This window comes from Balaenoptera physalus (genome assembly GCF_965194825.1).
Source record: "Balaenoptera physalus genome assembly, chromosome: 5".
NCBI lineage: Eukaryota > Metazoa > Chordata > Mammalia > Artiodactyla > Balaenopteridae > Balaenoptera > Balaenoptera physalus.
The window spans coordinates 36,398,959-36,413,225 of NC_138884.1; the positions used below are offsets into that span (position 1 = coordinate 36,398,959).

A 14,267-nucleotide genomic window follows, 5' to 3' on the forward strand; every position below is an offset into this window, starting at 1 on the left:
CTGCGGTAATGTAAAATGATGTGGCCACTTTGGAAAGCAATCTTGAAATTTCTTAAAAAGTTAAGTGGAGAGTTACCATATTACCAGCAATTCCACTCTAGGTACATACCCAAGAGAAATAAAAACATGTGTGCACATAAAACCTTGTACAGAAGGGTTCATAGCAGCATTGTTCATAACAGCCAAAAGGTGGAAACAGCCCAATGACCATCAACTGACAAATAGATAAAATGTGATATACCCACACAATATTATTTAGTAATAAAAAGGAATGAAGTATTAATGCATACTACAACATAGGTGGACCCTGAAAACATTATACTAACTGAAAAAACGTCAACCACAAAAGATCTCATACTGTATACTTTCCTTTACATGAATTGTCCAGAAGAGACAAATCTATACAAATAGAATTAGATTAGAGTACTGGGAAGCAGGAAAAATCAGGAGGGAATGCTGATAAGTATACTACTTCTTTGGGGGATGAACATACTTTAACATTAGAGAGTGGTAATGTTTGCACAACTTTGTGATACAATAAAAATCACTGAATTATACATAATAAATGGGTGAATGGTAAGATATGTGAATTATATCTCAATAAAACTTCCATTTTAAAAAACTCATTCAGAGTAAAGGCTGTTCTGGGACCAATTATCAAAGCTTAAAAGTAAAACAAACTTCAGAGACCTTCAAGATGGCAGAGAAGTAAGACGTGGAGATCACCTTCCTCCCCACAAATACATCAGAAATACATCTACACGTGGAACAACGCCTACAGAACACCTAATGAACACTGGCAGAAGACCTCAGACTTCTCAAAAGGCAAGAAACTCCCCATGTACCTGGGTAGGGCAAAAGAAAAAAGAAAAAACAGAGACAAAAGAATAGGGATGGAACCTGCACCAGTGGGAGGGAGCTGTGAAGGAGGAAAGGTTTCCACACACTAGGAAGCCCCTTCACTGGTGGAGACACGGTGTGGGTGGGGGAAAGCTTCAGAGCCACGGAGGAGAGCGCAGCCACAGAGGTGCAGAGGGCAAAGCGGAGAGACTCCCGCACAGAGGATCGGTGCCGACCAGCACTCACCAGCCCGAGAGGCTTGTCAGCTCACCTGCCAGGGTGGGTGGGGGCTGGGAGCTGAGGCTCAGGCTTCGGAGGTCAGATCCCAGGGAGAGGACTAGGGTTGGCTGCATGAACACAGCCTGAAGGGGGCTAGTGCACCACAGCTAGCCAGGAGGGAGTCCGGGAAAACTCTGGACCTGCCTAAGAGGCAAGAGACCATTGTTTCGGGGTGCACGAGGAGAGGGGATTCAGAGCACCACCTAAACGAGCTCCAGAGACAGGCACAAGCCGCGTCTATCAGCGCAGACACCAGAGACAGGCATGAAACGCTAAGGATGCTGCTGCAGCCACAAAGAAGCCTCTGTGCAAGGCTATCCACATCTATCCACATCTCCCATCCCAGGAGCCTGTGCAGCCCGCCACTGCCAGGGTCCCGTGATCGAGGGACAACTTGCCGGGGGAGAACATACGGCAGGCCTCAGGCTGTTGCAACATCACACTGGCCTCTGCCCAACATCACAATGACCTCTGCCGCCGCAAGCTTGTCCCACGTTCCATACCCCTCACTCCCCCCGGCCTGAGTGAGCCAGAGCCCCCTAATCAGCTGTTCCTTTAACCCTGTCCTGTCTAAGCGAAGAACAGATGCCCTCAGGCGACCTATGCGCAGAGGCGGGGCCAAATCGAAAGCTGAACCCCAGGAGCTGTGCAAACAAAGAAGAGAAAGGGAAATCTCTCCATACAACCTCAGGAGCAGCGGATTAAATCTGAACAATCAACTTGATGTACCCTACATCTGTGGAATACCTGAATAGACAACGAATCATCCCAAAATTAAGGCGGTGGACTTTGGAAGCAACTGTAGACTTGAGGTTTGCTTTCTGCATCTAATTTATTTCTGGTTTTATGTTTATCTCAGTTTAGTGTTTAGAGCTTATTATCATTGGTAGATTTGTTTATTGATTTCCTTGCTCTCTTCCTTTTTTTTTTAATATATATATATTTTTTCCTTTTTCTCTTTTTGTGAGTGTGTGTGTGTATGCTTCTTTGTCTAATTAGGTCTGTAGAGCTTTGCTTTTACCATTTGTCCTAGGGTTCTATCTCTCCATTTTTTGTTTGTTTGTTTTGTTGGTTTTTTTTTTTTGTGTAGGTTTTAGCACTTGTTATCATTGGTGGATTTATTTATTGGTTTGGTTGCTCTCTGCTTTCTTTCTTTTACTACTTTTTTATTTTTAATAATATTTTTTAACTTTTTATTTTAATAATTTTATTTAATGTATTGATTTATTTACTTCTTTATTCTTTCTTCCTTTCTTTTCTCTTCTACCCTTTTCTTCTGAGCCGTGTGGCTGACAGAGTCTTGGTGCATTGGCCAGGGGTCAGACCTGAGCCTCTGAGATGGGAAAGCCGAGTTCAGGACATTGGAACAAAAGAGACCTCCCGGCTACACATAATATCAAACAGCAAAAGCTCTCCCAAATATCTCCATCTCAACACTAAGACCCAGCTCCACTCAACGACCAGCAAGCTACAAGGCTGGACACCCCATGCCAAACAACTAGCAAGACAGGAACACAACCACAACCATTAGCAGAGAGGCTGCCTAAAATCATAATAAGGTCACAGACAACCCAAAACACATGACTGGACACAGTCCTGCCCACCAGAAAGACAATATCCAGCTTCATCCACCAAAACACAGGCACCAGTCCCCTCCACCAGGAAGCCTACACAGCCCACTGAACCAACCTTACCCACTGGCAGCAGACACCAAAAACAACGGGAACTAAGAACATGCAGCCTGCAAAAAGGAGACCCCAAACACACTAAGTTAAGCAAAACAGAAGACAGAGAAATACACAGCAGATGAAAGAGGAAAGTAAAAGCCCAACAGACCAAGCAAATGAAGAGAAAATAGGCAGTCTACCTGAAAAAGAATTCAGAATAATGATATTAAAGATGATCTAAAATCTTGGAAATAGAATGGAGAAAATACAAGAAACATTTAACAAGGACCAAGAAGAACTAAAGAGCAAACAAACAATGATGAACAACATAATAAATGAAATTAAAAATTCTCTAGAAGGAATCAATAGCAGAATAACTGAGGCAGAAGAACGGATAAGTGACCTGGAAGATAAAATAGTGGAAATAACTACCACACAGCAGAATAAAGAAAAAAGAATGAAAAGAATTGAGGACAGTCTCAGAGACCTCTGGAACAACATTAAACGCACCAACAATCGAATTACAGTGGTCCCAGAAGAAGAAGAGAAAAAGAAGGGGACTGAGAAAATATTTGAAGAGATTATAGTTGAAAACTTCCCTAATATGAAAAAGGAAATAGTTAATCAAGTCCAGGAAGCACAGAGAGTCCCATACAGGATAAATCCAAGAAAAAACACACTAATACAACTATTAATCAAACTATCAAAATTTAAATACAAAGAACAAATATTAAAAGCAGCAAGGGAAAGCAACAAGTAACATACAAGGGAATCCCCATAAGGTTACCACTTGATTTCTCAGCAGAAACTCTGCAAGCCAGAAGGGTGTGGCAGGACATATTTAAAGTGATGAAAGGGAAAAACCTACAACCAAGATTACTCTACCTAGCAAGGATCTCACTCAGATTTGACAGAGAAATTAAAACCTTTACAAACAAGCAAAAGCTAAGAGAATTTAGCACCACCAAACCAGCTTTACAACAAATGCTAAAGGAACTTCTCTAGGGAGGAAAACAAGAGGAGGAAAAGACCTACAATAACAAACCCAAAACAATTAAGAAAATGGTAATAGGAACATACATATCAATAATTACCTTAAATGCAAATGGATTAAATGCTCCAACCAAAAGACACAGACTGGCTGAATAGATACAAAAACAAGACCCATATAGATGCTGTCTACAAGAGACCCACTTCAGACCTACGGACACATACAGACTGAAAGTGAGGGGATGGAAAAAGATATTCCATGCAAGTGGAAAACAAAAGAAAGCTGGAGTAGCAATTCTCATATCAGGCAAAATAGATGTTTAAATAAAGACTATTAGAAGAGACAGAGAAGGACACTACATAATGATCAAGGGATCAATGCAAGAAGAATATATAACACTTGTAAATATTTATGCACCCAACATAGGAGCACCTCAATACATAAGGCAAATACTAACAGCCATAAAAGGGGAAATCAACAGTAACACAATAATAGTAATGGACGTTAACACCCCACTTTCACCAATGCACAGATCATCCAAAATGAAAATAAATAAGGAAACACAAGCTTTAAATGATACATTAAACAAGATGGACTTAATTGATACTTATAGGACAGTCCATCCAAAAACAACAGAATACACTTTCTTCTCAAGTGCTCATGGAACATTCTACAGGATAGACCATATCTTGGGTTACAAATCAAGGATTGGTAAATTTAAGAAAATTTAAATCATATCAAGTATCTTTTCTGACCACAACGCTATGAGACTAGATATCACTTACAGGAAAAAATCTGTAAAAAATACAAACACATGGAGGCTAAACAATACACTACTAAATAACCAAGAAATCACTGCAGAAATCAAAGAGGAAATCAAAAAATACCTAGAAACAAAGGACAATGAAAACACGACAATCCAAAACCTATGGGATGCAGCAAAAGCAGTTCTAAGATTGAAGTTTATAGCAATAAAATCCTACCTCAAGAAACAAGAAACATCTCAAATAAACAACCTAACCTTACACCTAAAGCAATTAGAGAAAGAAGAACAAAAAAAAAACCCCAAAGTTAGCAGAAGGAAAGAAATCATAAAGGGCAGATCAGAAATAAATGAAAAAGAAATGAAGGAAACAATTTCAAAGATCAATAAAACTAAAAGCTGCTTCTTTGAGAAGATAAACAAAATTGATAAACCATTAGCCAGACTCATCAAGGAAAAAAGGAAGACTCATATCAATAAAATGAGAAATGAAAAAGGAGAAGTAACAACTGACACTGCAGAAATACAAAGGATCATGAGAAATTACTACAAGCAATTCTATGCCAATAAAATGGACAACCTGGAAGAAATGGACAAATTCTTAGAAAAGCACAACCTTCCGAGACTCAACCAGGAAGGAATAGAAAATATACACAGACCAATCACAAGCACTGAAATTGAGACTGTGATTTAAAATCTTTCAACAAACAAAAGCCCAGGACCAGATGGCTTCACAGGTGAATTATATCAAACATTAAGAGAAGAGCTAACACCTATCCTTCTCAAACTCTTCCAAAATATAGCAGAGGGAGGAACACTCTCCAACTCATTCTACGAGGCCACCATAACCCTGATACCAGAACCACACAAAGATGTCACAATAAAAGAAAACTACAGACCAATATCACTGATGAACATAGATGAGAAATCCTCAACATACTAGCAAACAGAATCCAACAGCATATTAAAAGGATCATACACCATTATCAAGTGGGGTTTATCCCAGGAATGCAAGGATTCTTCAATATACGCAAATAAATCAATGTGATAAACCATATTAACAATTTGAAGAAGAAAAACCATATGATCGTCTCAATAGATGCAGAAAAAGCTTCTGAAAAAATTCAACACCCATTTCTGATAAAAACCCTCCAGAAAGTAGGCATAGAGGGAACTTACCTCAATATAATAAAGGCCATATACGACAAACCCACAGCCAACATCATTCTCAATGGTGAAAAACTGAAACCATTTCCTCTAACATCAGGAACAAGACAAGGTTGTCCACTCTCACCACTATCATTCAACATAGTTTTGGAAGTTCTAGCCACAGCAATCAGAGAAGAAAAAGAAATAAAAGGAATCCAAATCAGAAAAGAAGAAGTAAAGCTGTCACTGTTTGCAGATGACATGATACTATACATAGAGAAACCTAAAGATGCTACCAGGAAACTATTAGAGCTAATCAATGAATTTGGTAAAGTAGCAGGATACAAAATTAATGCACAGAAATCTCTTGCACTCCTATACACTAATGATGAAAAATCTGAAAGAGAAATTAAGGAAACACTCCCATTTACCACTGCAACCAAAATAATAAACTACGTAGGAATAAACCTACCTAAGGAGACAAAAGACATGTATGCAGAAAACTGTAAGACACTGATTAGAGAAATTAAAGATGATACAAACAGATGGAGACATATACCATGTTCTTGGATTGGAAGAATCAACATTGTGAAAATAACTAACACACCCAAAGCAATCTACAGATTCAATGCACTCCCTTTCAAACTATCAATGGCATTTTTCACAGAACTAGAACAAAAAATTTCACAATTTGTATGGAAGCACAAAAGACCCCAAATAGCCAAAGCATTCTTGAGAAAGAAAAACGGAGTTGGAGGAAACAGGCTCCAAATACAGTAGTACAGTAGTCTGGAGGCTCCAACTACAGTAGTACAGTAGTCTGGAGACTACAGACTATACGACAAAGCTACAGTAATCAAGACAGTATGGTACGGGCACAAAAACAGAAATATAGATCAACAGAACAGGATAATAAGCCCAGAGATAAACCCACGCACATATGGTCACCTTATTTTTGATAAAGGAGGCAAGACTATACAATGGAGAAAAGACAGCCTCTTCCATAAGTGGTGCTGGGAAAACTGGACAGCTATAGGTAAAAGAATGAAAGTAGAACACTCCCTAACACCATACACAAAAATAAACTCAAAATGGATTAAAGACCTAAATGTAAGGCCAGAGACTATAAATCTCTTAGAGGAAAACATAAGCAAAACACTCTATGACATACATCACAGCAAGATCCTTTTTGATCCACCTCCTAGAGAAATGGAAATAAAAACAAAAATAAACAAATGGGACCTAATGAAACTTAAAAGCTTTTGCACAGCAAAGGAAACCATAAACAAGATGAAAAGACAACCCGCAGAATGGGAGAAAGTATTTGCAAATGAAGCAACTGACAAAGGATTAATCTCCAAAATTTACAAGCAGCTCATGCAGCTCAACATCAAAAAAATAAACAACCCAATCCAAAAATGGGCAGAAGACATAAATAGACATTTCTACAAAGAAGATACACAGATTGCCAACAAACACATGAAAGAATGCTCAACATCATTAATCATTAGAGAAATGTAAATCAAAACTATAATGAGATATCATCTCACACTGGTCAGAATGGCCATCATCAAAAAATCTACAAACAATAAATCCTGGAGAGGGTGTGGAGAAAAGGGAACCCTCTTGCACTGTTGGTGGGAATGTAAATTGATACAACCACTATGGAGAACAGTATGGAGCTTCCCTAAGAAACTAAAAATAGAACTACCATATGACCCAGCAATCCCACTACTGGGCATATACCCTGAGAAAACCATAATTCAAAAAGAGTCATGTACCAAAATGTTCATTGCAGCTCTATTGACAATAGCCAGGACATGGAAGCAACCTAAGTGTCCATCAACAGATGAATGGATAAAGAAGTTGTGACACATATATACAATGGAATATTACTCAGCGATAAAAAGAAATGAAATTGAGTTATTTGTAGTGAGGTGGATGGACCTAGAGTCTGTCATACAGAGTGAAGTAAGTCAGAAAGAGAAAAACAAATACCGTATGCTAACACATATATATAGAATCTAAAAAAAAAAAAAAAATGGTTCTGAAGAACCTAAGGGCAGGACAGGAATAAAGACACAGACATAGAGAATGGACTTGAGGACACAGGGAGGGGGAAGGGTAAGCTGGGACGAAGTGAGAGTGGCATGGACATATATACACTACCAAATGTAAAACAGATAGCTAATGGGAAGCAGCCACATAGCACAGGGAGATCAGCTCAGTGCTTTGTGACCACTTATAGGGGTGGGATAGGGAGGGTGGGAGGGAGACACAAGAGGGAGGAGATATGGAGATATATGTATAGCTGATTCACTTTGTTATAAAGCAGAAACTAACACACCATTGTAAAGCAATTATACTCCAATAAAGATGTTTAAAAAAAATAAAATAAAAAATGGCAAAATAAAACAAACTTCAAGTAAACATAACTGAAAGTAATCTACTGACTAGAAGAATAAAGCCCAACGATCTTTCAAAAAAAAAAAGCAGCGAAATCCAGACATTTATGTGGTAAAAATCATAATGTCCAATATCTAATCCAAAATTACTAAACAAACAACAAAGTCTGAAATAACCAGCAGACTATCAGTAAATAAAAATAAACCCAGAAATACAGATGATGAAATTAGAAGAAAAAGACATTAGAATAGTTACAACTATGGTCAGGTATTTTTTTTAAGACAACACTGAAAGGAGAAAAATAGATAATGAAAATTATCAAAACTTATCAATACAAAAAATATTTGAAATGAATAATTCGCTTGACAGAGTTAACGGCAATAAGGCATTTGATAAAGAAGGATTAGTGAACATAAAGATAATACCATGAAAATAATGCAAAACAAAACATTTCTTACAAATTAGGCAAAAAATAGCATCTCAATGCTCTGTTTGCTTATATCTAAGGTCTAAAATAAATGTAATATGAATTCTAGAAGAAGAAAAAAATCAGAAAATATATTAAAGAAATAATAGCAAAAAGTTTCATATTTCACCAAAACCATAAACCCACAGAACTGAGAAGTTCAAATAATCTAAAGTAGGCTAAACATGCACACACATACACACACACACACATAAACCCATACCAACATATATTATATTCATTTTCTAAAAATCAGTGACAAGAGTAAATCTTAAAACCAGCAAGAGAAAAAAAAGACATATTACATATAGAGGAAGGCCACACACTTCTTGTTAGAAACTATGCAAGTCAGTTAAACAAAAGAGTATCTTTAAAAAGCTCAAAAAAGAAGACTGTCACCTTAAAATTTTATAATCAGTAAAACTATTTTTCAAAGCTGAAAGAAGAACAAAGGCTTTTTCAGACAAATTAAAGCTCACAAAAGCCACTGACAGTAAATCTCCATTATAAGAAATAATAAAACAATTCAAATGGAAGGAAAATGATATGAGACGGAAACATGAATCTACACAAAGAAGTATCCTAGAAATGGTGAATACATAGATAAATACAGAGGTAAATACAAAGTATATGATCTTCTTCATTTTTCATTTTTTAAAAATATAAATGAATGAATCAAAAATAATAAAAATGTATCAAAAGGACCATAATATATGAAGAAGTAAAATCTACGAAAATAACAAAACTGAGGACAGGACAGGGAATTGCAGGATTATGTTGGAAAGGTCTTACACTGTACAATGTCATTTATTGGTAGACTATGATAAGTTAAAGTTTAAAAAAAAAACTAATAAACCAATAGTAGAAATAAGTGAAATACTAAATAATAGGCAATCTAAATCAAAGCAGAGAAAGAGGAAAGAATCAAAGAACAGATGAAAGGAATAGAAAACAAATAGCAAGACAGTAGATTTAAGTCACACAATATCTATACTTATTGATACATCGGATGTAAATTATGTGAACATTCCAATGAAAGGCAGAGATTGACTGACTCAATAAAAAAGCAAGATTCATTTTACAAAATTCAGTATCCTTCTAATAAAAACTCTCAGAAAACAAGAAATAGAAAAGAAATTTCTCAACTTGAAAAAGCGTCTATAAAGTATGTATGAATGCTTTCCCTCTAAAATCAGGAACAAGGCAAAAATGTCTACTCTTGTCATTTCTATTTTAACTATTTATCCTGGAGGTCCTATTTAGTACAATAAGGGAAAAAAGAGAAAAGGCGTACAGATTGGATATGAAGAAGTAAAGCTTACAGTCTACATGAACAAGTATGTAGAAAATACTAAAACAGCAACAACAAAAAACTAGTAAAACTAATTAGCAAGTTCAGCAAGGTCCTGTTAAGAAGTCAATAAAACTCAACTATATTTCTATACACTAGGAACAAATGAATGGAAATTAACTTTTTAAAAAATGCAACTTAAGATATTACCTAAAAAACATGAAATACTTAAAAATACATTTAACAAAATGTATGCATGACCTGTACAATGAAAACCAAAAAACACTGCTGGGAGAAATTAATAAAGACCTAAGTAAATAAAGAGATATCATGGTCACAGATTGGATAATCCAGTATTAGTGAGATGTCAATTATCCTCTAACTGATCTATATGTTAATACAGTACCAAATAAAACCCCAGTAGACTTTTTTGTAGAAAGTGATAAGCTGGTTCTAAAATACATCTAGAAATGCAAAGGACTTAGAAAATCGCAAAGGATTTGAAAAAGAATAGTTGATGGTTTAGACTTCCGGTTTTCAAGACTTACTACAAAGCTACAATAATCAAGACAGTAAAGTATTAGCATAAAAAAAGACAGCTAAGTAACTGAAATCAAATAGAGCCTCAAAGATGCCACAGTAAGGCAATGAATGGAGAAAGAATAGTATTTAAAAAACAAATAGTGCTGGAACACCAGGGTATCCTTATGAAAAACAAAAGATAAAATAAACCTTGATAGTTAGCTCATACCATACATAAAAATTAACTGAAAATGGATCACAGGCCTAAATATAAATGCTAAAAATATAATACTTAGAAGAAAACATGAGTAAATCTTTCTAACCTTGGAATCAGCAAAGATTTCTTAGATAAGACACAAAAATCATGAGAATAATACGAAAAACTGTTAAATTGGAATCCATAATAATTAAATTCCTATGTTCTTCAAAAGCCAGATTAAGAAAACAAAAAGGCAAGACAGAGACTGGGGGGAAAATATTTGTAACTCATACATCTGATATCCATAATATATAAAGAAACTTATAAAGGACTTATAAGTTATAAGGACTTATTATATAGGACTTATATCCATAATATATAAAGAAACTTCAAAACTCAACAATAAGAAAACAAACCAAACAAAAAATGGGCAAAAGATTTGAATACACACTTAACAAAAGAAGATACACAAGCGGCCAATAAGCAATGCAAAGATGCTCAGCATCTCTAGGAATTACAAAAATGCAAATTAAAACCAGAACGAGAAACTGCTAGGGACCCACTCAAATGTCTAATATTAAAAAGACCAGCAATACCAGGTGTTAACAGGATGTGGAGTAAGTAGAAAGCTCATACATTGCTTGTAGAAATGTAAAATTGTGCAACTACCTTGGAAAAGAGCTTGGCAGTTTCAGTTGCCATACCAGTTAACAATTCCACTCTTACATATTTATGAAATACACAAAGAATTGTACACCAATATTCATAGCAGCTTGTTCAGAATAGCCAAAATCTGGAAACAACCCAAATATTCATCAAGAGATGAATGGGTTAAAAAGTTGTGATATACTCATACAAAGGAACACTACTTAGCAATAAATAAGAGGGAACTACTAATACAAAACAACATAGATGAATCTTAAAACATGCTAAGAAGAAACCCAACTCCAAGGAGCACACATTGCATGATTCTATTTACATAAAACCTTAATAAAAACAAATCTATTTGACAGTGACAGAAACAGATCAGTAGTTGCCCGTCAACAGAAACGGGGTGGGGTTAGAGAAGCACAAGGAACTGACTAGGAAAGAGCAGAGAGGTACCTTTTGCTGTGATAGAAATGTTCTATGTCTTGATTGCTGCATTATGCTTTTGTCAAAACTAATTAAAATATGTATACTTTATTGACTCCAACAGTATGTAAATTAACGCAAGTTGATTTTGTTTTCAAAGGAACATAACAGACATTAAATCACTCCCTGAAACCAAACTAGATTAACAATGGCTTAACCTAAAGGTTCCCAAACTTCCTTGATTCATGACACTCTTAGCTTCACAGAATTTTTTATGGTGTTCCAGACCAAAATATATATTGAACATTTCTGTTTATTAGTTTGACCCAACTACTTTATATTTTATATTTTAACAATTATATTTTATATTTTAACCTTATAACTTAACAATTTATTAGCCATTTGAAAAACAATGCACAAATTGAAAAAAAAATGTTTCCTTCATTATTATATTAGTAAAATTATTTATTAATGGGATATATATGCATCTTGGGTTCTGCACAAATTCTCAAATTTTGGAATCAGATTTCATAGCTCATCCTCATTTCCTGTTCCACACTGATTTTCACATGGTACTTGCTCTTTACCACAGTAAGCATTAAAAACTTGGCTGTGCAAGGATATGATATCACCAAAAGAAATGCAGAATAAATTAAAGTTGAAACTCGAGCTAGTACTTTGCACAGTGCCCCACATATGACAAGTATACTATGCTTCCCACAAAACTTTAAAATACCCTTTAGACGGACTCCTGTGACTTCCCTATGGTGCCTCTGGTTACTTTCACATACAGTTTAGTAAAGCAAGCTGTAAGCTGCCCCATGCACCACCCACCTATAAATCAAGCTCAGCTAACACTGGTTAAGCAGGGAACAGCAAGTAAAGTACCTTGTATCCCAGGCCCAATTGATAAATAGCAAAAATCTGAGCTGCATTAAGAGCTTCACTAAAAAGGTAAACTGCAGTCATCTGACCACAGAATACCCTATTAGCATCTGCTGTTTCTGATGAGCCCAGGAAACACTTGTCAAAGGTCTGTGAAAGAAAACAGAAAAGTTTATTAGAGAAAAAACAAAAAATTATCTCCTCCAGAAATAATAACAAACTATACTGGTATAAATATTTTGCCCACTCTAAAATATAATCTGAATAGATTAAAATAATTCATTTAGCATTTCACTTCATTCATTCCCATTTGGTGTAGAGATCAGGAAAGACATCATAGAAAGGAGGTAAGACAAGTTTTCCAAAGCACAATAAACAAAACCTGATGACAAAGTGGATATAGGAAACAGAGCCAGAGGAATCATTATGGACTCTGAAGGATCATACTTGGTCAACCAAAGAACCAGACAGAAGAGCAGGCTTTGGAGCAATGAGGAAAATCATGAGTTAAATGTGGGACATATAATGAATGCATCTTTTCTGTAACTAATATGGATGAAGAAGCAATTGCCAACAGGGTTCTGTATGGTGAGAAGTTAAGACTGTAACTTTTTGTAGACATCAAGATACAAACAATGGGTAAAGTCATGGAGTAGATGCAATCTCTCAAAAGGAATGTGTAAATCAAGAAAAACAGGTGTATGTTTTTCTTCTTCAGACAAAAAATTCCTCTTAATAACATCCAGGTTGCAAAGACCACATTTTAAAAACTCATGTATACAACAAGGAGGAAAAAAAGTATCCATATCTCTTTAAAAGTATCATTTTATACCATGAAACTATTAGGAAGGATGTTGAAAAATAAGTATGTGTTGACATTAAGGAATATAAAAAAATTTTTAACATTTGGGTTCTGAAGACAAACCACCTAGATCAAATCACTGCTTCCCACGCTGCTGATTTTGGCAAATTACTTAACCTCTCTGTGCTCAGTTTCACTGGTAAAATGAAGATTACAACAGTACTTATCTTGCAAGGTTGGGGCTTACAGAAAATAAACGTATTAATTACAATGCCTGGAATACAATAAGTACTCAATAAAGATTAATGTAAGGGGAAAAAAAGGTTGAAAAGCAGTATACATATCTGATCCCTTTTTTATATTTAAAAAAATTAGAGTTAACATTTATTGAGCAATTATTCTGTACAAGACACTCTGCTAATGAATCTGTGAACAGTATCTCATTTAATCAACCTTCTGAGATACATACTATTTTACACCCATTTTTAGGTGGAGCAAACTTTGGCCTAATAGACTAAGTAAGGTCATACAGTCAGTAAGGGATTCAAACCTAAGTCTATCTTTTATAACAACCTGGGCTCTTAAGGTCAGCATTTCAAAATAGGTAAATATGTATAGAATAAAGTATGAAAGGAGGAGTTAATGGTAAATGAGTGTTACAAGCTTGTATTCATTTTCCTGATCTGTATTTTTCAAGATTTCTATTAAAAATGTAATTGGGGTGGGAGGGGGAGAACATTTGAATTTAACTCTAACCTATGGATCTCTTTTTGAATCTTGAAAATATTATAACATAATAGTTATCTATAGCAGCTATGAATTTTATGGAAAATTTATAAGCATGCATCATCTAACTCATTCATAAAAAATATCAGAAGCCTGTAGCAGAGCTCTCAGGTTTAATTTGATCAATGGACCAATGACACAAATACT

General features: G+C 35.5%; 1 protein-coding gene across 4 annotated transcripts in view; it reads right to left on the reverse strand.

Annotated features, from left to right (window-relative positions):
- Window positions 1-14,267, reverse strand: part of LRBA (LPS responsive beige-like anchor protein) — a 736,878-nt gene that overhangs the window by 625,431 nt on the left and 97,180 nt on the right. For all 4 annotated transcript variants that reach the window (XM_082463287.1, XM_082463288.1, XM_082463286.1 and 1 more), the window contains exon 9: window positions 12,536-12,682. In XM_082463287.1, the coding sequence (XP_082319413.1) occupies window positions 12,536-12,682 (147 nt within the window). The remainder of the gene's footprint in view (window positions 1-12,535; window positions 12,683-14,267) is intronic.